The 23914-nt window shown below is 39.8% G+C and overlaps 1 protein-coding gene across 1 annotated transcript in view; it reads right to left on the bottom strand.

Annotated features, from left to right (window-relative positions):
- Positions 1 to 23914, bottom strand: part of LOC307207639 (phosphatidylinositol-binding clathrin assembly protein-like) — a 49183-nt gene that overhangs the window by 22657 nt on the left and 2612 nt on the right. Inside the window, 8 exon segments of the mRNA XM_079961691.1 lie at positions 209 to 294; positions 3191 to 3232; positions 3727 to 3833; positions 5577 to 5688; positions 5811 to 5904; positions 6371 to 6473; positions 7309 to 7384; positions 8812 to 8954. Of these exon segments, the coding sequence (XP_079817817.1) occupies positions 209 to 294; positions 3191 to 3232; positions 3727 to 3833; positions 5577 to 5688; positions 5811 to 5904; positions 6371 to 6473; positions 7309 to 7384; positions 8812 to 8954 (763 nt within the window).

The raw sequence follows: 23914 nt of genomic DNA, 5'->3' as shown, positions 1-23914 counted from the left end.
CTGTGCAACTGTAACAGCCTGCTTTGCATTATTGCTTTGGTGTTATCACCCACTTTTGCCCTTACTATTTGAGAAGAAACAATTCTGCTACATTACATTGAAGTCATAAAAAATAAGACTATAAAAGAGATGGGAACATCCTATACGTCAACACTCCAATATGCTAATAATCAATACTCTGGTTGCAGTCTACCTGCCTATTTATTACCTGCTAGCAGCTGAAACTTCCTTTGTCTTCTTCCCTTCCAGTGAAGCCAGATGCTGCTCCAAAGCTTCAAGCAGACTGCTGGGAGCCTAAAGTGAAAATTCTTATCAAATTTATGCAGGATTGCAAACTACTACTACTTCTTCTTAACATTTTTCCACTCCAAATACAAAAGAAATCACTTTTATGTAAGGTACATTCATAGAGAGGAAAGACAATGGCCTCAAAGCCTCCACATCTACTTTCCACCATAATCTCATAACTGAGTGAAATGAACAGTGGCTGCCTTACATCAGGTCAGACAATTTGCCAATAGGACCCAGCATTGCTGATTCTGATGGGCAACAGCTTGCCAGGACCAAAGGCAGAAATCTTTTCCATTATCTCCTACACAGTCCTTTTTATTTTGAGCTTCTAGGGACTAAATCTGGGTCCTTCTGCAGGCAAAACATTGCTCTCTCTGTGAGCAAGGAACCCTATCCTGGTTTTGTTTTTGTTTTTTTTACATTTAGGCAGGAGGGTTGTTATAACATTTCTGTCACCATCTTCCAGATGAGTTGTTTTCAGGAACTATCCCAGAGAACCGTAGGAGCACCTCAGCAATACCAGTTCTTGAAGTGAAATCGGTTAGCCCTGACAATTCCACAGTGAATTTTTCAGTTTATTATGTTGGTATGCTAGAGTCTACACTGGAGTGAAACGTTCCTTACATTTACTTGTAAAAAAGATTCATCAGCACACAGCTCATTAACTTCTACAGTAGACAAAATGATCAGAAACAAGAGCACATGATGTGCACAACTGAAGAATGCTGAATTCATTTTAAAATGGCTCAGCTCCATAAGCTACCTGAGTGTCATTTTGTTTTACTAGATGCTCACACACAGGTAAATGGAGCGGATTGCATTTCTCCAAAACATGGCACATATAGTATTTACAGAAAAAATTGGCTGTTCTGCAAGGGCTCAAACTAAGCCTCCCAAAGTAAAAGAAAACAACTATTATGCCACGGTAATAGTTCTAAAGAGCTAACTTGCAAAAGTTCTTCCAAAGGCATTAGACAATGTATTAATGAAGATTCCTGTATTGTGCACCACTGTAGCTTTGATTCACAGGGGGTGGCATGTTAACTGCTTGAAAGAGAGTAGGTAAATCAATTCAACATCTCCTGGATGCATACTAAGGCTGGATGCACACTAAGGTGGTTGCACTTCATTCCCACTGAAATAAATCACTGAAGCTTACCCAAAGACTGGGGTGATCTGCATTGATTTCACGGTGTCTGCTCTTAACATTGGATATCACCTATTGTTTTTCTTTGCCCATGTTTGCATTAAAAACAAAAAACAAAAACCTCCCCACGCTTCTATAGCCTGCATTATTCAGCAGGGCTCCACACAAACACAATAGTCCTAGTTTTGCTCCCAGTTTGTCGGATTAAGATTCAACATGTACAGAAGTCTGAAGCCATTCAGTGGGGTATTAATGGTGTGACCCCCAAAAATGTGGGGACACACACACAACATTTTAAAGAAGGGACTCACTTCAGGGGCATGCAGTCAAAAGGAATACCTTGCCTTTACTAGGCACCCAAGTCATTAGAACAGTCAAGAAGCCAGAAGGGCTGACAAAGCAATTGACACATTGTGGGGGCTGTCTCATTGGACTGGTAAGACAGAAACAGACAGGAGTTAAGCAACTGTAGAAGCAACAATAAAAATAAGGGGACAGAGGGATGACATGCGCAAGTAGGTACAAAAGGCAATGCCTATTTGGGACAAGAAAAGAAACAGAAGAGCATGGCATGGTGCCAGCAAATGAAAAGATCCACGAAGATTAAGAGGGATCTACGGAACCATTTGATGCAATGTTGTAACATCGGCGGCATGTGAACTACTGTATCAGATTCTGAGCTGGCTAGCAAGAATTTTTCACTCTGTAGAGCTGTCCTACAGGAATTAATTCTGTACACCCCCCATTATGTGAACACGTGGGGCTATTTTACATTGAATCAGACTGTTGTTTGGTTTAGCCCAGTGTTTAGCTCTCTAACCTCTTTAAGTTGAATTCTTGCCTAACTTTGCTAACTGTATCCTATAACTAGAGATCCTGTAGATTGAATCTTGGGCCATTTTCAGATAAAGTTTGCTCTGCCACTGAGCTATAGGCCTCATCAAGTCTTTGTAGCTGTGGCTGCAACTTCTGAATAATATGCCTGGTGTATGAGCACCAGCAAACCTCATAGAAGAAACTATATAGTTTCCATAACCAGGAGTTTATACCTATGTCAGCACCCAAAGGACAACTTTAGAGGCCTCCATTTTCTACTTTTTATTTGAGCAGCCAACTCCCTCCCTGGCTTTCAATTACATTTTTTAAAAAAATCTCTGAAACACACAGGAACATTAGAAGCTGTTTTATACCAAGTCAGACTATTTGACTACGTTGCCCAATAATGTCTACTCTGATGAGCACAGGCTCTCCAGGTTGCCAGACAGACAGATTTTACTGATTTTTTTTAAAGGATATTGAACCAAGCATATGCTCTTCCATTGTGCTATGGTCCCCCCTCCTGAACAAGGTTCCCCTCCTGAGCGAGGGGAGGGGAAAGCTGTTCAGCAAGTGAAGTAGTTGTACTGCCCCGCTTGCTCAGTTTGTGGAAATTGCTGATTAAAACAAAGCACCAGGTTTAGGTATCCTACCCCATGTGTTTTAAGGGTGGTGGTGTTGTTTTTAAATAAACCCCCAAAATTTCTAGTAATAATATTCTCCAAAACAGCACAGGAAAAACAAAAGCATTACTTGTTACTGAGCACATTACCTATATGAAGCAAAACAGGTTACAGGAAAAATGGCATGTATTTCCATATATAGTATATATGGAAGAAAATGATTTCTCAGAATGTATAGAATGGAACACTAACTATTAAAATCACAAAAGGACACAGGACTTGGGGGTTAAATTAATATGAAATGTACACTGACCTGAGTAAGATCTGGAATGTCACCCTGATCAATTCCAACTTGCTGGGTTCACAAAAAAGGGAAAAAAATGTACATTACTACATGCAGTGGCAATGAAAAGAAAGAACTGTGGATCTGAATGTCTACATAAAAGCTAAGGGAACAGGGAGGACATGGAGAGCTTTCTGAACTGGTACAACTCTAAATGCAACTTCTAAGCTAAATTTTATATGGAGATCCTGAAAGGTATTTCTTAAGATTTTATGTATTTCAGTTACCAGAAATAGTAATAAACAGCTTGTCAGAACTTTGGAGAAAAAATATATTCAATAGATAGTTTTTTAAAAACCACAACCTTTGTTCAACAGGCATTTCTTAGTTGATAAAAATGAATAGAAACAGAGCTTTCAAAATATACCCTTAAATGTACATAGTTTAAGTGATGTTTACATTCAGCAACATACATAACTTGCATGAAATTGTGATCATAAGCACTTATTACTGTACCAGTCCAGAGAGCTAAATGAAATACTACTAATGCTACTGGATTTATTTACCTCTGCCACTTTGAGGAATTCTGACAATTTGGTCATTCTGGCTAAGAATTTTTTGTAAATATCCAGACCTTCTTTGCACTGGTTCTTCTTCATATCAAAATACTTTTCTGAAGCATGAAATTCAAAGAAAAAATTGTGTGTAAATAAAAGAACAGTAACATAATATTATTATTAATAAAGTGGTATGTCAGACTTAGGGACGCAGGTGGCGCTGTGGGTTAAAGCCTCAGTGCCTAGGACTTGCCGATCGAAAGGTCGGCGGTTCGAATCCCTGCGGCGGGGTGCGCTCCTGCTGCTCGGTCCCAGCGCCTGCCAACCTAGCAGTTCGAAAGCACCTCCGGGTGCAAGTAGATAAATAGGGACCGCTAACCAGCGGGAAGGTAAACGGCGTTTCCGTGTGCGGCTTTGGCTTGCCAGAGCAGCGATGTCACGCTGGCCACGTGACCCGGAAGTGTCTCCGGACAGCGCTGGCCCCTGGCCTCTTAAGTGAGATGGGCGCACAACCCCAGAGTCTGTCAAGACTGGCCCGTACGGGCAGGGGTACCTTTACCTTTACCTTTATGTCAGACTTAAAAAGGCTAGGTTTGATACTTTACTATTTGAAGATGTCACTAACTGATTTCAACTTTATTTAACAGCAGTTTTAGCCAAGACCATAAAATGAATCCACCAATAACAGTTAAGTTTATTCAACAAGTGCCCTTCACAGGAACTTCACTGACAGAAGCAGGGATTGCAAAGCCTGAAGAAGAACTGAAGGTCAACTGAAAAGATATATCTGCAGCTGAGGATGAATACACTGATCAAAATCTATTGCTATTGCTAGTGTGCATCTCAGAAGAGGCCTACAGTCTTCTGGTTTACTGCACACACATTAAATTTGTTTGAGCTTAGAATACTGTAGGAACCTAATTAGTAAGCCAATCATATTCAAACACTGACAAACAAGCTTCCATATCTTCCAAACAATCAGAACATCAATCAAAGCCTTAACTACACTGAAAATAATAATAAAAAAATATAAAGCACTTTCTGAGCATAAGCATGCACTCTTGCTGTCATCACACCCAAGAACTTTTACATATTACCATGGCCATCACTGGAGCATAAAATGAGAGCGCGCGCACACACAAAAGCTTTAAGTGTTTTTGCCAAGTTACTCCAGCCACCACTACCCTTTAAAATCAGATAAACACAACAAAAGAAAAGACAATAGAGACCAGCTATTGAATTCTGCAGGGTCAAATGAGTCTTCCCTAGACATTGGCTTAGCACTGAAGTGTTAAGCTATATCTATGAACACTTCAGCTGCCTAGTAGTTTAAAAATAAAATAAGTTTCTGGCACACTAGAATTATGTGTACTGTTATGAGAAGGAGTGCAACAGAAGAGATAATAGGCAGGACTATTAAGGTGTTGGTCATCCATTAGCTATCTGCACATGTTTAAGAGAAACTATTTGAACATGGTGTAAGTATAAAAGTAGTGAATGGGCTGGCTTGCATGTCTTGGTAAGCCAAAGCAAGAAATTAACCGTGGACTGTTGCAAATGAGCAACATTGTTCAATTGCTCTCACTTCACTCTGCCCTGCCTTGAGCCAGGAGAAGCAAAGGAGGAGACTTGGCTTACTATGATGTGTGAATCAGCAAAATTTAGGATTATTATGTGCAAGTTCAATGAGGGGGGAAGGAAAGAGGGAGAGAAGGGAGAGAGAAACACATGGGAAAGAACACAAGGGAGTGAAGGGAGAAATGAACATGGAAGATATTACAAACAAAACCACATCTGCATATTTATACAGGTCTCCACTGGTAAATGTTTAAACAATTGTTGTGTGTTGTTTCACATACCTAACAAGTTAATGATCCCCTCATTATAGGCTGCAAAAAGTCTAATGGAATCTTTAAAGAGGAGCATGAAAGCAGCATTTATTACACCATTCGTTAGTTCATTTGGGTTTGCCTGCGTAAAAAGCAAAGAGATTTTTAAAGTCAAATCACCAGAAAGTGAAATCACAACACATTTTTCACCCTCCATAAAGCTTATCACGGATTGTAGTAATAAATAACAGCTACAGTGCTTACATCAAAATCGAGAAGTGCATCTAGTTGATTCTGAATAATTGGGAGTGTTTTCAAAAGTTTTTCAGTATTCATTGTTCTCATCACACCATCAATCCTTCAAAATAAAATAGAAAATAAACCAAACAGATACAATCATTAAACACACTATTATGGTATCCGATGTCAGCACTACAGATTACATCAAACAAAGAGGACTCTACTGCTGCCCATAGAAATCAGTGGGACTTTTGAATAACATACATAGAATAGTATTTTCCAAAGTTCTGCATCAAATTATTCCATATAAAATACTTTAAAGAATATTCTGATCTCCCAAAAGGTTCAAACTTATACCTAAAAGTTTATGCAAGCTGTTGCAACAGTGCCACTGAACATTTTATGTACTGTCAAATTCAATGCTCCAAAAGTTGCATTTTTCTATCACTGCATACTTCAAATTTCACATCAGAACATGTTTTTTTGCCCAAATTTCCAAACTCTGTTTTGACAATTTTGTTTTCTCAAACACTTTGATGCCCATCCACTCACTAGAAGAGCATAAAAATAAATGGAATTCTTACCCTCTTTTCATTTTGGTGAAATCAACTGCTACAAGTCTGTAAGAAAGTGCTTTTTCATTCAAGTATCTGCTGTATCGTCTGATGAAGGTAGACATATCATAGCCTGGAAATGAAATGCTATTCAATTAGACTTTTCATTCTTCTAGTACTCTTATCACTATAAGTGAGGCTTATAAGTGAGTGATATAGTGAGGCTGTAACACTTTATAGCACCATGTGGGATATCAAGCTGCGTTGGCTGCAATACAAATCCTGGCTAATGCAACAAACCATGGTTTAGTGGTACATGCAAACAAGGCCAATATTTTACCCAGTAAGTATCAACCCTTGCTTTCTGGAAAATCCTGGATGCTTACAAAACTGATCCTATCCATGTTTACTTGGAAGTAAGTCCAACTTTCCTCCAACAAGACTTAGATAAATAAATATACTTGGATAATAGTCTCAGCCTTCAGATAAGTTATCTTACTTAGTAACCATGAAGATATACAGAGAGCCAGTCAGAAATATGCATCTTATCCCTAAGCAAATATAATTCTGAGGTGAATGTCAGGTTCATGATGAAATTTTATGCAATTAGAGCTAGTATAAATGCTCATATTAATTTGATTTATTTGTTTCCCAATACAAAATATATCACAAATATTCTAAGGATACACTCCTAGATACTTACTTTGTTGTGAAGTTTACTAAAGTCAGTGGGACTTCCATACTTATAAATCCTGGACTGGCCTACTGGTCTACTAGAGCCAATGAATGAAAATGCAGAATACACCTGGATGCAAACTTCAATAAATAAAAGAGCATGCCTCTCCAATACGATTTGGATACATTAACGGGTTTATTTAAATGACTGAATTTCTAACATTCCTTTAGCCCATAGAAGTTATTGTGCAAATTGCAATCTGCCTCAGAATAGAAAACTAAAAAAATCTTACCCTGCATGGCACTTTTATCCAGATAGTTGTTGAGATTAAACAGGGTATTTCGAGATGCCAAGTATTGGATAAAACGCTGTTTGAGAAAGAATTAGATTCCAGATTACTTCATTTATTTTTTTCCCATAGACATAACCATGTTAGAGAAACTAGTTTCTACGCAGCTGTATAAGGCATATCTAAAAGCAGGAGGGGAATCTAATACTAAGACAAGCAAATTAGATCTACTATCAAGCCTGATTTTTTCAATCACTGCTCAGGAGAGCCAGAATTGGAACTGAGTTATGCAACAAGGGTCAATGTGTAACACAATTGACAGCCACCATGTTGTGCAAACTCTGATGTGAAGAAAGGATAACGGCAGCAGAACTTGTTACACATTACACCTTTGCATTAAATTCATTTATGTGTGGCCCACATCACAGCAGGGTTATGAAAAGATACAAACATGGTTCTGAGGCTATTCTTTAGCGACACACATGCAAACTCTCCACCTACATGGAATAAGGAAATGAAGCTAGTATAAACTACAGACAAATACATTCTCCTCCTCCCCCATTGCCAACACCTTCAACGTTCATCACATTTACAGCAAGATGACATGACTAAGGAACTATTCACTCATTCACTCATTGTCCCTTGGGATTGTTCCAGCCGTGAGATAGAGAATGCACCCTGCTCCCTCTTACCACTGACAGGAGTTATCAACCATACTTGGGAGGTCTGTGCTTATTTGATTGCTGCATCTCCCCAATCCCATGAGACTGAATCCACTAGAAAGCAAGTTATACCCTGTAATTTCAAGGAAATTCAGTTTTTCAAATTGAAGTGGGATCTACTCAAGCACTTCTTATTTTATTGCGAGAAGAAATTTAGGGGAGTTGATTGGAGCAAATGAGACCAAGGCCTGCTCCTGATTCCACCATGAATAGAATTTCAAGGGCTAAGTAATGAATGAAAAAATTCTCCAAAAACAGTTCCTATACAATTCTGTGAAGAGTGAGATGGTTGTAGAAAAGCTTATTGTTCAAATTCACCCCAATGTGTGTAGGTATATATGTGTTATAATGAGATGTGTATTAAATTCATTTCCGATTCAGACTTCTGTAGGAATATTTCTAATCTAGCCAAATGCAACCTGACACATAGTTTCCACAACTGCTAGATACAGAACAGAGTTCCTGCACCTTTGAGTATATGTATAAATTTTTCCTACAGAAATGAAAAGCTATACCAGCAGTGCAATGCTGACAATTCATTCATTTAATACAGTCACTAATTTAGTAATTTGAGTATTTTAAAGGCGGCGGCAGGGGGGGTATTGCTAAGCTCAGGCTTTCATTACTTGCTTACTAATAGGTGAGGCAACAGGATAGACAATTCAGATTGGTATTTTTTAATTGTTCTCTCTCACCATCATTTCAGAGATCACCAGCACTTCACATCTGAATGTTTTCCTACCATTAAACACAATGTTCTATGGCAAATTGACTACTGTCTTACCTCATTTCCATACATCATGAGGTGGTGTGTTGTAATTAGAGCTTTGAACACTACTACCCAGCTACTGTTTGCTGTCCTCTCAAAAAGTGTGTCTGCCAGCTGTGGAATATTCACATTCATCTCATTTGTGCACTGAATAAGATCTAAAATATAAGAAAACAAGATAATTTACTTAAAACAAATATGGGGAAATGTGACAAAAACAGCGGGGCAAATGTTTTTATTTAGTGCCTTAAGTATTTTGCAGGTGTTATACATAAATGGGAAATACACCTATGAAGCCTCTCATTAGGAATCTGGCCTGCAAGCAATCTGGTTGCCAGTCCATTCTTTCCTCATTCCCTAACCTCACCTTCTCCAGGTTTCTGCCATTTCTTCTTTAACAATAACTATGCACTCCAGGGGTACAGGGCAGGGGGGGGGGGAGAGAGAAACAGCCTTAAACAAATCCCAAATGCTGCTTTCCTTTTGCATATCTTTCAGTATCAAGTTGCTCTCTTTTCTCTTTTTCATTAATTCCTTGCACTGGTAAAGACAATACTTCAAGCTTTCCAAAACCAGTCTCTAAATTAAGCTCTGTGCCTTTCTGACACCCAACCTTTGGTTAAAAATAGTCTCACAGAGCCACAGCATGCAAGCAGGTGCTGAAAAGAGTGTGCTACCAACTCAATAAAGAAAAATAAAGTGTATTATCTTGAAATAAATAAGTGTTCTCTCTTCCCAAGAGGAGGAATAAGAGATGTGAGCATTGACTATAGGCAATTATTTATTATTATTATTATTATTATTATTATTATTATTATTATTATTATTATATTTCTATAGTATCATTCATCAGAAGATCACAGGGTATTTTAGGGAAATGGTAAATGACCCCTGGACGGTTAAGTCCAGTCAAAGGTAACTATGGGGTACGGTGCTCATTTTGCTTCAGGCAGAGGGATCAGCTGTTTGTCCACGGCCAGCTTTCTGGGTCATGTGCCCAGCGTGACTAAACTGCTTCTGGTGCAACAAAGCACCACGACAGAAGCCAGAGTGCACAGAAACGCTGTTTGCCTTCCCTCCACAGCGGTACCTATTTATCTACAGTGGTACCTTGGGTTACAAACATCTCAGGTTACAAATACTTCGGGTTACCCGGAAGTAGTACCTCGGGTTCAGAACTTTGCCCCAGGATGAGAACAGAAATCATGTGCTGGTGGCACAGCAGCAGTGGTAGGCCGCATTAACTAAAGTGGTACCTCAGGTTAGGAACGGACCTCCGGAACGAATTAAGATCGTAACCAGAAGTACCAATGTACTTGCACTGGTGTGCTTTCGAACTGCTAGGTTGGCAGAAGCTGGGACAGAGGAATGGGCGCACACCCCATTGCGTGGATTCGAACCACCGACCTTCCGATCAGCGAGTCCAAGAGCCTCTGTGATTTAGACCACAGCGCCACCCACTCCCATTCTACAGGGTAGTTTACAATATAAAAATACAAAAATACACAACATTACAACAAACAAAAATAGTAACTCCCCACATTACAGTGGTACCTTGGTTTTTGAACGTCTCCATTGATGAGCATTTCGGTTTTCAAACACCGTAAACCCAGAAGTAAATGGTTTGGTTTTCGGACAAGCCTTGGAAATTGAACATGCCACGCGGCTTCCGTTTTGAGTTTTCCATACTGAGGCTTCCGTTTTGAGTTTTCGGTTTTTGAACATTTCAGAATTCGAACAGTCTTCTGGAACGGATTACATTTGAAAACCCAGGTACCACTGTATTATTATTATTTATTACATTTCTATTAGAAGAAGCCATCTAAACCAAAGCAGGAATCTAAGACCAATACATCTGGCAAAGAACCAGTGCAAAAGAGGTTTGCCCCTTCCAACATTTCAAAGCAAGGATAAAAGCTTTATAGTTTCTCTGGAGACCTTACAACACACAGCGGGCAAGGGGAGGGTCAGATGTGGGAAGCATTTGCACAGGCTGGAAAGAATTGTACAGTGAAATGGCACTACCCCAATGCTTTGGCAATAAGCAAAGCTAAACTGTCTATATTCACTAAGATTATTTTCACTTTACAATGGAACATTTATGCTTAGAAATGTGAAGGCCTGGGAAAAACTGGAGCCCCCCATTTGGGGGGGGGGGCTTCACATCTCCATTTATGATGCAATTAATCATTTACTCTGGAGTAATCCAAACTTCCTTCAGTAGAATACCTTACAGCAAAACAGGAGATGGCTAGTTTAAGTCCTCCAACAGAGAACAAGTAGGGGAAAGAGTCTCTGCAAGCACCAGGTGGCCAACTGAGAAAAACCATAGAAAATGAGTTAAGGGCAATTCCCAGGGCCAGGCTACACTGGTGCTGCACAACAGGGATCCCCACCCTGCAAATATCAACCAATGAAGCAAGGAAGGGAACTTGTAGCAGGGTGGCAATAATGGTAAATAACTATTACTGTGTATCTAGCCTGTTTTCTACTTAGTCTCGGAGCAGCTAGCAGCACAAGTAAAACTGTAATCATGAAATACAAATAAGCAAAACAAGCTATTTACTAAAAGCAATGAGAGATAGCAATTTGCCTATCACAATTAAAGAACATGCATTTTTTATAGAAACAGGAGGGCATGCAATACTTGGTTCTCTGTAAAATTTGCACACACACACACACACACACACACACACACACGGCCCCAAACTGGACAAAGTTCTTTTTTAAAAAAAAAAACCTTTTAAAATGCCACACCTTAAATTCATAGGAAGCTGCCTGATTTCCCCAATTCCTACCTGCTCATTCAAATTATCCAGGTTTTTATTATTATTTCCAAATACATGGTATTAATTGCCTAGTTACATATTAGCCTTCAAATGATCTCCTGCCTAAGCTTAAGAGTTATGAAATGTGAGTAAACCTCCATGGGTAGGTGGAAGTAAACTTCTTACAACTACAGTATTCTTGCTCTTTTAGAGTAGTTTTTCAAAAGGGCTAAGTCCCCAAAGATGACCGTCATCCCAGCCACAGCTCACACAAAGTACTGAACTATCTTCAGAACTTGCAAGGCAACTATGGACTTAGAAGGGCAAAGGGCAATTCCCCAAGGACTGCTACAGCTTGCCACAGTATCAGGCTCTCCTTTTGCTTGCCTTCTTTTAACTCATGCATTCCAAACAGCAGGGATCAATTTATAAATGTGAACATGTGCCAAAAAATCCTGCAATGCTCCCCCGCCCAGTGTTCTTCGCATTTTTTTGAACTCAGGCCCCTTTTAAAAACCTATTTTACCCTTCTGGGGCCTCTAACCCAGCACAAATAGTCTGTGAATCTGCAGTGATCTTCGCATGCAGTGGTATGCAGTTACTACCACTACTAAAGGTAAAGGATAAAGGTTAGTAGCTACAGACAGAAGAACTTATCCCAATGCCAGCACTAAAACAGAAAATGAGCGGGACATCTCTGATCTCCTTTCCCAAAAGCAGCAATTCTATCCGAACCCCGTTCTCAAATCTCAAGAAGATGGGAGAGTGAGGGTGCAGCTGCTATCACCCTCAGAAACACAGTGCGGATGAACAAGGGTCCTCTGCCAGGTCAGCATGCAAGTTTCCATTCAGCATATTTGCAAAATATTGTGGAAAATTGGAGTGCATACATTATTGCAGTGCACTCTGTGTGTGGCTACCCTTGAGATTGATCCAGAGGCTTCTGCTAGTACAGAATTCAGAGGCTAGGTTGCTTGTGGGAGCAAAGTATCACCAACACATTCTGCAAATTGTCTGCAGGATTTACACTGACTGGCAATCTGCTGCTGGGCCAAGTTCAAGGTTTTAGTATGACTATATAAGACCCTATACAGCTCTGGACCACTTTACTTGAGAGACCACCTCATCCCTTATATACCTGGTAGGCCACTGCGTTCTGAAGGAGAGTTTTTCCTCTAAGCCCCTAAAATATCAGACGCCTGTTCACAGCAACTGGGCTTTCAGTGTGGATGCTCCTGTTTCATGGAACAACATTCCTACTGAGATATGACTATTTCCATAAATAACTGAAGATGCTGTGCATTAGCTTTCCACCACTGTGTGGCAGGTGCTGCTGTCTAGAAGAGCTGAGCCTTTAATGAGGGGATACACAAGATCAATTAACTGCTGCTCGTCTTGACAATTAGAAGAAAAGCATTAGACCTGGAAGACTAAGAACCAACCTCAGGGAATAATATCTAATTTACTCCACCAATACCTTGTTTCTCACAACTACTGGATCTCTGTTATCAGGGAAATGCTTTCTGCCACTCCCATTATTTCAATTGTGCACACATAATGATCCACATCTGAGGTCTGTTTGTACTGCTACAATTGCATTTTGTACCAGGTGTAAACCCGATTGCTATATTCTACATATTCTTTTCAAAAAATGTAGTAGGATTATTATTGTTAGTAGCCTTGAACAATATTGGAGGGAAAGGAGAGAAATGAATGTAAATAATATAAGGATTAAGAAAGAAAGAAAGAAAGAAAGAAAGAAAGAAAGAAAGAAAGAAAGAACCAGCTCCTGGCGAGGGGGATGAAAAAGGCATCTATTGCTTGTCATTTCCTAGAATTCTGAGCCCTCTACCAGGTGCCCCCCCAAAGGCAGAAGAGCTGCCCCATAGCTTGAGAACTAAGGATTTATTTAAAATGGACACCCCAAATTGGAGGACAAAGCTATACAACCTTAACTGCAAATACTTTTTCAATTTATGAAAACCAAAGATAGTAATGCTGGCCTGTAAGAAAAATACTTCCAAATCCAGAGTTGAGCAAATAACTGGAACCAACCCAAAATGTAACAACATTGTGGCAAACTTTAAAGTTTTACAAAACTCTTAATCAGGAAACTTGTTACATTAAGCAGTGGGTGGGGGGGACGGGGGGACAAGGAAAAATAGGTTAAATGTTATCAAGACTTACAGTCCTATTTTTCTTCAAAATTTCCCTTGAATTATGGAACCAACCATGATATGAATATGTGAAAGATCCAGTTATTTAAAGGTATCTATGGATTTCCTATCAGGGACGCGGGTGGCGCTGTGGGTTAAACCACAGAGCCTAGGACTTGCCGATCAGAAGGTTGGCGTTTCGAATCCCCGCGACGGAGTGAACTTCTGTTGCCCGGTCCCTGCTCCTGCCAACCTAGCAGTTCGAAAGCGCATCAAAGTGCAAGTAGATAAATAGGTACCGCTCCGGTAAACAGCGTTTCTGTGTGCTGCTCTGGATCGCTAGAAGCGGCTTAGTCATGCTGGCCACATGACCCGGAAGCTGTACGCCGGCTCCCTCGGCCGATAAAGCGAGATGAGCGCCGCAACCCCAGAGTCGGTCCCTTTACCTATTTATGGATTTCCTAGTAAATCACATTGATTTGTACACAAACTTCTTGAATTTATCAAGAGATATAAACAGCGCAAGTTGCAGTTCAGAAGAAAATATAGTGTTTCTATTGTAATAATGACCAGAACAATTCAGTGTGTTTGCCTCAGATTCTAATCATCATAGTTTTTTCCTAGGATCACAATGATCATATCCAGCCTCATGCAAGTTGCATCAAAACATTATTCTCCAAGAAATGTCTATTGCTAACAGTTTTAAACACACTGAAAAGGAACCCCAAGTTTTCTTAGAAAGCAGGCTACAGTACTGCTGCTTGTGAGGAGTATGCCTTAATTTCTAGTTTGGTTTCCCTGCATGCTTCCCACACACAAACCTCCTGCAACCACATAATCTCTAGTCTTGGGAAGGCTCACAATAAAAAGAATCCACATTTTGGACTAAAATGAAAGCAACCTTCTTTACTACTAGCTAAGGCAAGATGCAACAGTGCATGTTTAGTGAAGAATGAGATCTATGTATCCAATCCAATCTATGTATTGTGATCTGTGAATGTGCTTGCTGGATGACTCTCAATAAAAATGAACAAATATATTTTCACATTTCATTACTCTGACAAGCTGCTCTGAGGAATGTAGATGTACTGGAAGGGTAGGTTATAAATCTCTTGAGCAAACAAATGCATACATAGACCTATTGCTGGGCAGTGACATTAATATAATTGCAATATGGTGTATATATAAATCTGTATCAGAAGTTAATGTCAGCATCCCTTCCACTAATAGATCACATAAGCCACCTCTTGGGCCAGTTCAGATAAAGATTTTCTCTTCCTGGCCATTTCCAAACACCCCTGGGTATAAAATGCAATATGAGATGTGCATCAATCCCTTCAGCAAGCAATTTAAATGATTGTGGCAGTATCTTATGGTGCCCCCACCACTGCTTGCTTATTCAGATGTTGTGTTTCTCCATACGATCATATGCACAAGAGAATAGCCAAGAGCAATTATGTGGAGAAAAGCACCAAGGAAGGTGCATGCATGAAGCAGGTGAAGACCCATTATCCAGCTGGGGAAAATCTGTCAGATCAAAAGTATATTAAATTGTTTCCAAAAAGTGCAGATAGTGGGCACCTGTCACATCTCAACAGGAATGCTTTTCCACAGAGTGGGCTTCTGAGTTCTTTGTAACTTGCATCAGAAACTCTCCCACAGACTGCAACAATCTACTGGGTGTATAAAGGGTAAGGCAGTCCCTTATAACTTGGTCCTAAGCTTCATAGAGATTTATATGTCAGTAATAACATTTTGGGGATGCGGGTAGCGCTGTGGTCTAAACCACTGAGCCTCTTGGGCTTGGCAGTTCGAATCCCCGCAATGAAGTGAGGTCCCGTTGCTTGGTCCCAGCTGCCAGCCTAGCAGTTCGAAAGCACACCAGAAAGTGCAAGTAGATAATTAGGTACTGCTTCAGTGGGAAGGTAAACTGTGTTTCCATGCGCTACTCTGGTTTCGCCATGCTGGCCACATGACCCGGAAAAACTGTCTGTGGACAAACACCGGCTCTCTCGGCCTGTAAAGCGAGATGAGCGCTGCAACTGGACTTAACTGTCAGGGGTCCTTTACCTTTACCTTTTTAATAACACTTTGAATTTCGCCCAGTAGCAAACTGGCAGTCAGTGCAAATCCTGAAAGCAAGGTGTTATAAGCCAACAGAAATAAAGATTATGAAGTACTAAAACCACAATGGGCACCTGTAACATTCGCAATTTCAAATGCATCATTTTCCCATCAGTGCTGCTTAACTACATATTGTTGTTGAAATCCATCTGCCTCAAGAGACAATGGAGGAGTGCACCCTTGGGGCTGAAGCCAAGCTGCTGGAAGTTTGACCAATATTAGAGAGACGTTTTGTTACAGCTGGGTCAGATTAAGGCATCCAATTGTGCTACTACAGATGTACCAAGGCATTTCTTCTTTCTGTGCTCTTCCCGGTGGTCATTCCTCCTCTGGTAACTGCTGTGGATACACAACAGTCCGTCTCTAGGCACTGTGGTTGTCTGCAAGGGTTTTCCACATGGCAGAGTTAATGTTGCCAGCCTTCATGTTCACAGACATCTTTGCAAACCAGAATTAGTCTGCCAACAGGCCTAGTGCCTGAAGCCAGGCTCCCCATAGAGCATGTCCTTGGGGGTCCTGTTATCTTCCATTGTGTGGGCATGACCAAGCTCCTGGCAGGTGCAAGTTGCCCATGTCTCACTATCACAAAGCAGTGTGCTCATCTTGGTATTGGGCGTTAGCATCACATTCTCCCATATCCTTTTGGAGAGGCAAGCCATTGCCGTAGATGTTTTGCCAATACACTTGTCCAGCTCAGCATCAATGGAAAGGTTGTTGGTTATGGTGGAACCCAGGTAAACAAAAATGTCTACCACCTCTACTACATAGAAATTATTGCTATAAACTGTGTAGATGGATGATTTGATCAAACCTTCAGATCTACATGAGATCACATAGACTGAAGCTAGTGCACATTAACACAACACAGAGTTTTAGTGAATGAAGTGAAGGAAAAATTGTGTTTCAATATCACACATTATGATGAAATCTCATTAAAATTCAATAGTAACAAAATCCAAGATAACAATTCACTACACATATGAACATCTGGCTTAATGAAGGTTAATTTACCGATTCTGAGAATTCTGAAACAATGACCAAGATAGAGTTGTCTATTGGTCTTTTATAACAAAACTTCAGAATTTCAGTGACACACACCTTCCATGGGGAGAAAGCATTATGATACTGAATACTGCCTTTTCTTCTCCTGACATGTTCCTACTCTTCTCTTTGCATATATGAAGACCATGTGCAATGGCAACTATGGAGGCAACGTTCAACTCTTCCTTGATGCCTCTCTCTTTCACTTGCAGCTGTTTAAAAAGCTCTGCTGTTGCTGCTTCACAGAAATGACCAGGAGAAAAAGGATGGAAATAGCAGCCCTGTTCCATTTCTGTGGATCAAGGAAGACTGAAGCTCATTGAAGATTGAAGATCATTGAAGCTAAGTGGCCTCGATCCTCAGAAATGGGGCAGGGCTGCTCTGAAGAGGAATAAGCCTTTACATTACACTAGAAAGAAATGGAGACTATAGGTGATGGCTCACAGGATGAGGTACAAAAAACCAGATCCATCCCCACTAATGCCAGCAAATGATTATCTGAAAAGCTGCTAGTTCATATGCTTGTTTTGGAAATTTTATTCATCTGAGTTCTATTATAATTATTATTACTACTACTACAACAACACCATCATCACTGTGCATGGGGTTTTAAGAGTAACTTAACCAAAGTACAGATCCCTGCCTTGAAGATCTTATGGTCTATAAATTTCCACAGTTGGGAGACCAACACAGAGGAAAAAAGGGAAAGGTGCAGGTAACAAGAAGCAAACATGAGGACTCGTGGTTATAGAGGCCCCCAGTCTTTTTAACATTTACATGAAACCACTGGAAGCTAACCCAATTTGGTTTCTATTGTATTGCACTCATGAGCTCTGCATAATTATTCTCCAGCTTTATTACTACAAGGAGTACTGTACTTCTTCTAGCCTACATCTTCCTTACAAAAGAACTTTGTATAACAGTATCTGCTAGAGATCATCATAAACTTACAACTGTTTTCTGTATTTCCAAAAAAAGGGAGCTCCTTAGGGTGTTTCTTGTCACAGCATGCCTCTGAGACTAACAAGTTCTGATTTCCTCCATTACCATACAAGGATCCAATTCAGAACTCTGTTGTGCCATGCAGTGCTGTAGGCTACTGTATTCTAAATCCCTGACATTCTTTACCCTGGCAAACCCCAGGCATATCTTGTGTTCAGACTGCATGGTTCAGCTGCTGTGCAGCAGCCAAAGAGGTGTTATTGTAACTAATCCTCAGAACAGTACCTACTAAGAAGCTACAACTCCCCTGAGCCCAATCCACAATGGCTGGGAAGTGCTGCAGCTGTGCCAACTAGCTGCAGAAGTCTGATGGGTGTTCTACAGCTGACTGCCTATGTCATCCCCAACCCCTGGTTTGCCTGGGATTTGATAGTCCGCCCGCCCCGCCCACCCCCCGTTTTCTCTCAGAAACCCCTAAATTGGAGCAAACATCAACCTCTATCAGTTTTTCTGTGGATTGACATTTGTTCTGATTCAGTGGTAAACAGTGGGTTTTCCTGGGCAAATGGGTGGGATAAATGAAATACCGCTTGGACCCGTGTCTAGAAAGCATGGGGCAAGTGGAAAACCTCTCAGGCCCGTGTTTTCTAGGCACAGGACAAGTGGAATTGTGAACAACCTTGAAGTTCATGGTTATCGGCAGCTGAGCAATGAAATATTGAATGTGTTAACTTAAGAAAGTAAGAGACAGGAAGTGACCTGTTGAGCCCTTAACAGTTTATAGTAATCTGGAAATAAGCATTAGGAGGAGGGGAGAGAAAGAATATTTATGCCATAAAGTTGAAGAAAACCACAAACTGTTATCCCTAAGCAGCACTCCACCTCATCCCCACCACCCTGCAGTAATAAAACTGGTTCAGGCTGACAGCTAGTTCCAGTTCTGAACCCTTGGTATACACCAGTGGTTTCCATAGCTAAGTACTACGGAACCCCTGTTTTTCTAAAGCCAAGCCCCCTACTTCTGAAAATTCTGACCACCAGTTGGGAATCACTGGTATACAAAATAATGGGAAAGAAAAGAGGTGTTTTCTATGAGCCCCAAGCAGCAATCCAAGGCTCCAGTTTAATGCTGGGTGGAGCCTAGAATTTAGGTTGGTTTTATTTTTATTTATAAATTTTCACAAATAAAATACAATTGATCAAACATTTTCCAGTATACATTCACTTAAAAAGTTGACTTCCCTCCCACTCTTCCATGGTTTTCTCACGATTATCTTTTGCTGCTGCATACTGTAACTAATCTATACCTCTTTTCCTCAGCTTTATTCTCAAAGTAACTTTTAGTGCTGATTTACTCCAAACCTGATAGTGTGCTAACATATTTACAATAATTTTCTAGAATTTAGGTTCTGAGGCAACATTGCAATATTTCGTTGTTGGTTGCCATTTATAGCTTCCTTTAGCCAAGTCAGTAGAAAAACTGGAGCTCTCCTAGTAGAATTATCATGAAAGGATACACTAAAATGGCAGTACAAGTCAATGCATAGAAACCTCCCTCCTCAAAAGATAACAAAAAAGAAGTGGAATAGAAAGGGGGCTCTCAAGTTTCTCCAATATCAGTACAGTGCCCATCTCTGGACAATGAAGATGAAAACACATAAACAGGCTAAAGATTCAGGTGTAAAGTGTATAAATGTAAATGTATACAAACTGCCTTACCTTTAATATCTGTGCAGCGCTTAGGACATGTTATGCACTTTATAAGTGTTAAATACACTATTATATCTTTGCAGGATATAATTTCTTGCAGACATATGGCTATTAGGGCCCCTCAGATCACCCAGTTTTAAGTTAATTCTCCTTATCTTCACATTGAAATGCCTATTATATGGGCACACGTTTTTAAACTACATCTGCATCCCTCGACTGGTTCCTCCAAAACACTCAAGGCAGCATGCATGCTATTATTTAATTCTTATAACAACCTTAGGCTGAGACAAAGTGGCCTCATTTGCCTGCCACTTTAAGCCACAATTAAGGTTAACTATGATTTGTGCTGGTAAACAGGGCTAAATCACGGCTGCTTTGCTTCTTCTCTGCCATGCCAGCAAGATCTAAGCTATGATTTGTTTTAGAGTTACAACTAAACCTGGCTCCAAACAAATCACAAACAATAACCAAGGTTTGTTGGTCCCATGCATCAGCACAATGCACTTTCACCTTTAAACCATAGTTAAGATTAAGTGTGCAAACCAGCTCAGTGACTGGGCCCAAACTTCCAAAATTGCCTTTAATTCAGGTTCAATGTTCTGTCCATTGCATTGGCAAACAATACCTTGGTGTCCTTACTATCTCTCTACTACATCTGCAAAGTACCACCACTGCCAGTGCTCTTTGCTCAGCAAGATACAAATACAAGATTGTATCAGAATGAATTATTCTCTCAAGTGTGTCCAGCAGTTGGAAAAATAAATAAATCACAGTGCCAGGATAACCCACTCACAATCAGAAACCAGATTGCTGTCAGATACCATGTTTGGACAGAGAGGGCAGACTGAGAGAAAGATTACTATAGTTATCCTAAAGCAGGGATAGGGATGCTGTTGGCCTACATTATCCCTGACTACTGGCCATGCTAGCTAGGACTGATGTAGGATGGATTCCAACAATATCTGGAGGGCCATAGGCTTCCCATCCATGTTTCAAAGTTTTCAAAACCAAAACAAATATCCATTCAACTATGAAGGGATAAACAGTAGGGAAACAAAGTACAGTATACCAAGCTGCCACAAAAAGGGGATTCATGAATAAACAAACAAAAGCATCTTTTATATTATTTGATACGCAGGTGATCTGTTCTGATGTACAAATTTTGTAACCAGAGGCTATGATTGTCAATGGATCATCTCTCCTTCTGTGTAGAGTAACTTACAAAAACAATCCTTTAAAAACATGAAGTGCAGGAATCTTGGCATGTTTGAAGTATCAATTATGATGCATGGTGTGAAAGTTTTATGATATGCCAAATGGCAGTCTAAGCTGGAGAGCATTCACAGTTTGTGAAAGACCACATCAGTTTTGCTGGGCTTCTGATCAACCCTCTCTCTGGACCCAAATTTTCACTTATTGCCTAAGATACCGTTCTAGTTTCATTTTTACTGCAACTGGTATACTTCTTCTTTGAAAGTGTTACATGAAGAAGGAAGACAAGAGGAAAGCTTTGAGTAAGTGCATACCATTTATCTACCTTACATATCTTTTCTTACCCACATCCACCCTGTATTAACAATCCTAAAAAACAGATTATTCCGCTTCTATAAAGAAAACCAGCACAGCAGTGCTTGATAACCTCTTCAATACAAACACCCCAATGGCTCCCAGCTTCAGATAATTCCAAACCACCAACCTTTCCTTACACAGTCAGCATTAAATAAAAGCCGTTTTTCAAACAAAGGAAACTAGTGGATTAAGCAGAACCATTTTTTCCACAACCTAAAAAAACAATGCTTCATGTACAAGAAATCACATAAGCACTTCACAGCTCTTCTTGAACTTCATGATAATGGCATGTTGTATAAAGAATTATTAGCCCTTAATTATTCCAGTGGAGTGAGATTCGCATTATAGACTCATTTTAACAAATGAGCAAAAAGTACAGATTAGATAGATAGATAGATATAGATAGATAGATAGATAGATATAGATAGATAGATAGATATTGCTTTTAAAACTCTTCAATAACATAATGTCAACACCTCTTAATTTCCTGATGCAAAATAGTACAAAAATACATAGTTACATATAAAATTAAAATATTACATTAATACAATGTTAATAATATATATAAATCAATATCAATTATTCCTCAATTATTGATTTCAACTTTGCATCTGAACTTCAACCTTTCACAGGAAACAGAAACCACAAGAAAGTATTCTTCTGATTTTATAGACTGTATATTGGAGCTATGGTTACTAAGGTTTGATGCTTAAATACACAAGCATCAATAAGTAAGTTTAAACTGCCAAAACACTCTTTGTAAACTACTCTTAAATACACAAGCATCAATAAATAAGTTTAGTCCTTAAAGTGCCAAAGCACTCTTTGTTGTTTGCTGCAACAGCTGCATATACTAACCTTCTGGGATCAAGAACTTCGGATGTTATAATTAATTTATACTTCCTTTCATTCTGAAGACTATCATTCTTCAAAAGCACATATGAAGGTTACATTATGACCTAGGCCTTGGGTGACTTCATAACCGCAGAAGAGAGAGAAATGATCCAGACAACAAAATGTTGTGTTATACTTAAAAGACTCTAAGATGCTAGCATACCAATGATGACAACAGGGACTACATAATTATTCAGACTTCAGAATATTATTGCTTTTGAAAGATCCAGCTTTTGAGCACAAGAAGTCCCAATAATCTTTTGGAATCGAATGGGATTAAACACAATGGGCTTGTAGGCAGAAATACTGCTGCAGGAGGTGGAGGACACCAAGGATACCTGATGGGGGCTATCACAAGTCAAGTTAAACATTAAAATAAACGCTTAAATTCTTATCAGTCACCACAGTGCCTTTGCAATCACTGGTCAGAACACTGTAAGCAACTAATGCTTCTTATTGAACTAAGTAAAATAGTGCCTGCCTCTTATGTATTGCTTTGTAAAGAGTGTCTAGATACTGGCTTTTTTTAAAAAAAATTGAAAATACAAGAAGGGCTCAAATGGGGGTGGCTTTTGCCCTGCAAAACAGTTTATATATTTGCAGAAACAGGATTGAAGAGTACATCATAAACAAATCAGTATTCACAAAGAAATATTTAATCACAGAGTAAGACATGGGAAATGCACATTGTTACTGCACCACATAGTAGCTGGAGCCCCTGGTAAGTCAGAGGGAGTTGTCCCTGAAAGTAATAGGAAACACACTCACACCAAGCAACAATCAGATCCAATATATGTTTTGCAATATGCAGCAGAGTAACTACATTTCATGTCAACACAGTTTCTCCACATCAAAGGGTAGCAAGTAGATTTCTAGGTAGACAGTGTTTTATGCATGCTGTTGAATACATTATGAAACATACAGCACTAATGAAACAGCATTACTGAACATGTATAAAACACTTTAGAGTGTTCAAAGTACTTCAGATACATTATCTCAGAAATCCTTGCAACATCCACATAAGATAGCCTAGTATTAGTCCCATACTGCAGATAAAGATTGAGGCCAAGAGATAGGGACATTTCCCAGCAAACTTATGACTGAGGTGAGACAAACTGGGCAATTTCTCAACTAGCTTGCTACTCTAACTTCAGGATGAAAACTTTCATCTTCCAGGACTGCAGTTTTTAACCATACATGTAAAACAAGACTGCTAAACTCCAAGTAAACAGACTACAATATCTTATCTGGTCAAAGTGTTAACAGAAGACTTCAGACCTCTGAGGCATCAGGTTAAGAATGTTCTTTATTTGGAGGCAGATTCCATTATGATGAGAGTCACTTGACAATATTCATTCACTGACTTCTTAGGGAACAGATATTTTAATTTCAGTTATTTGGAAGTTGTAATGTAAATTCACAAGATGGGGGGGGGGAATCTAAAAGCTACTGACCTTACTAATGAAAGCAACAACATTCCTTTGCTTTGGGGGGGCGGGGGGGCACAGCAACAGGTAAATACTATTCAAGGATAGCCAAGTATACTGATATTGTTTGATAAAAGCATTTTACATCCACCACACCTTTCCTTTTAGCCCATTTTAAAACATCTGCTTTAAACTTCCCACTTTGCCAGGACTCACAAGTGGGTGAAAACCTGACTTTGTTTGATCAGCAGGAGAGAAAACGTGCAGAAAAGGACAGGGCTCCCAGTTTTACACCAAAGGTGGTTTCTGCAGGCCCAGCTTCAATTACCCCACATCACCTGAAATTCTCTCTTCTACACAACTGTAAGAAGCCCTGCTGTACTCCTCTGCACCTGCTCTTCCTAGAAAGAAAAAAATCAAAGCACTAGAAGCTGACTTATACCACAGAATTTCTACTCTGACTAGCAATGATCTTCTAGGTTCGAAG

Source organism: Podarcis cretensis, assembly GCF_951804945.1.
Source record: "Podarcis cretensis genome assembly, chromosome: Z".
Classification (NCBI taxonomy): domain Eukaryota; kingdom Metazoa; phylum Chordata; class Lepidosauria; order Squamata; family Lacertidae; genus Podarcis; species Podarcis cretensis.
This window is presented reverse-complemented; position numbering and strand designations above follow the sequence as displayed.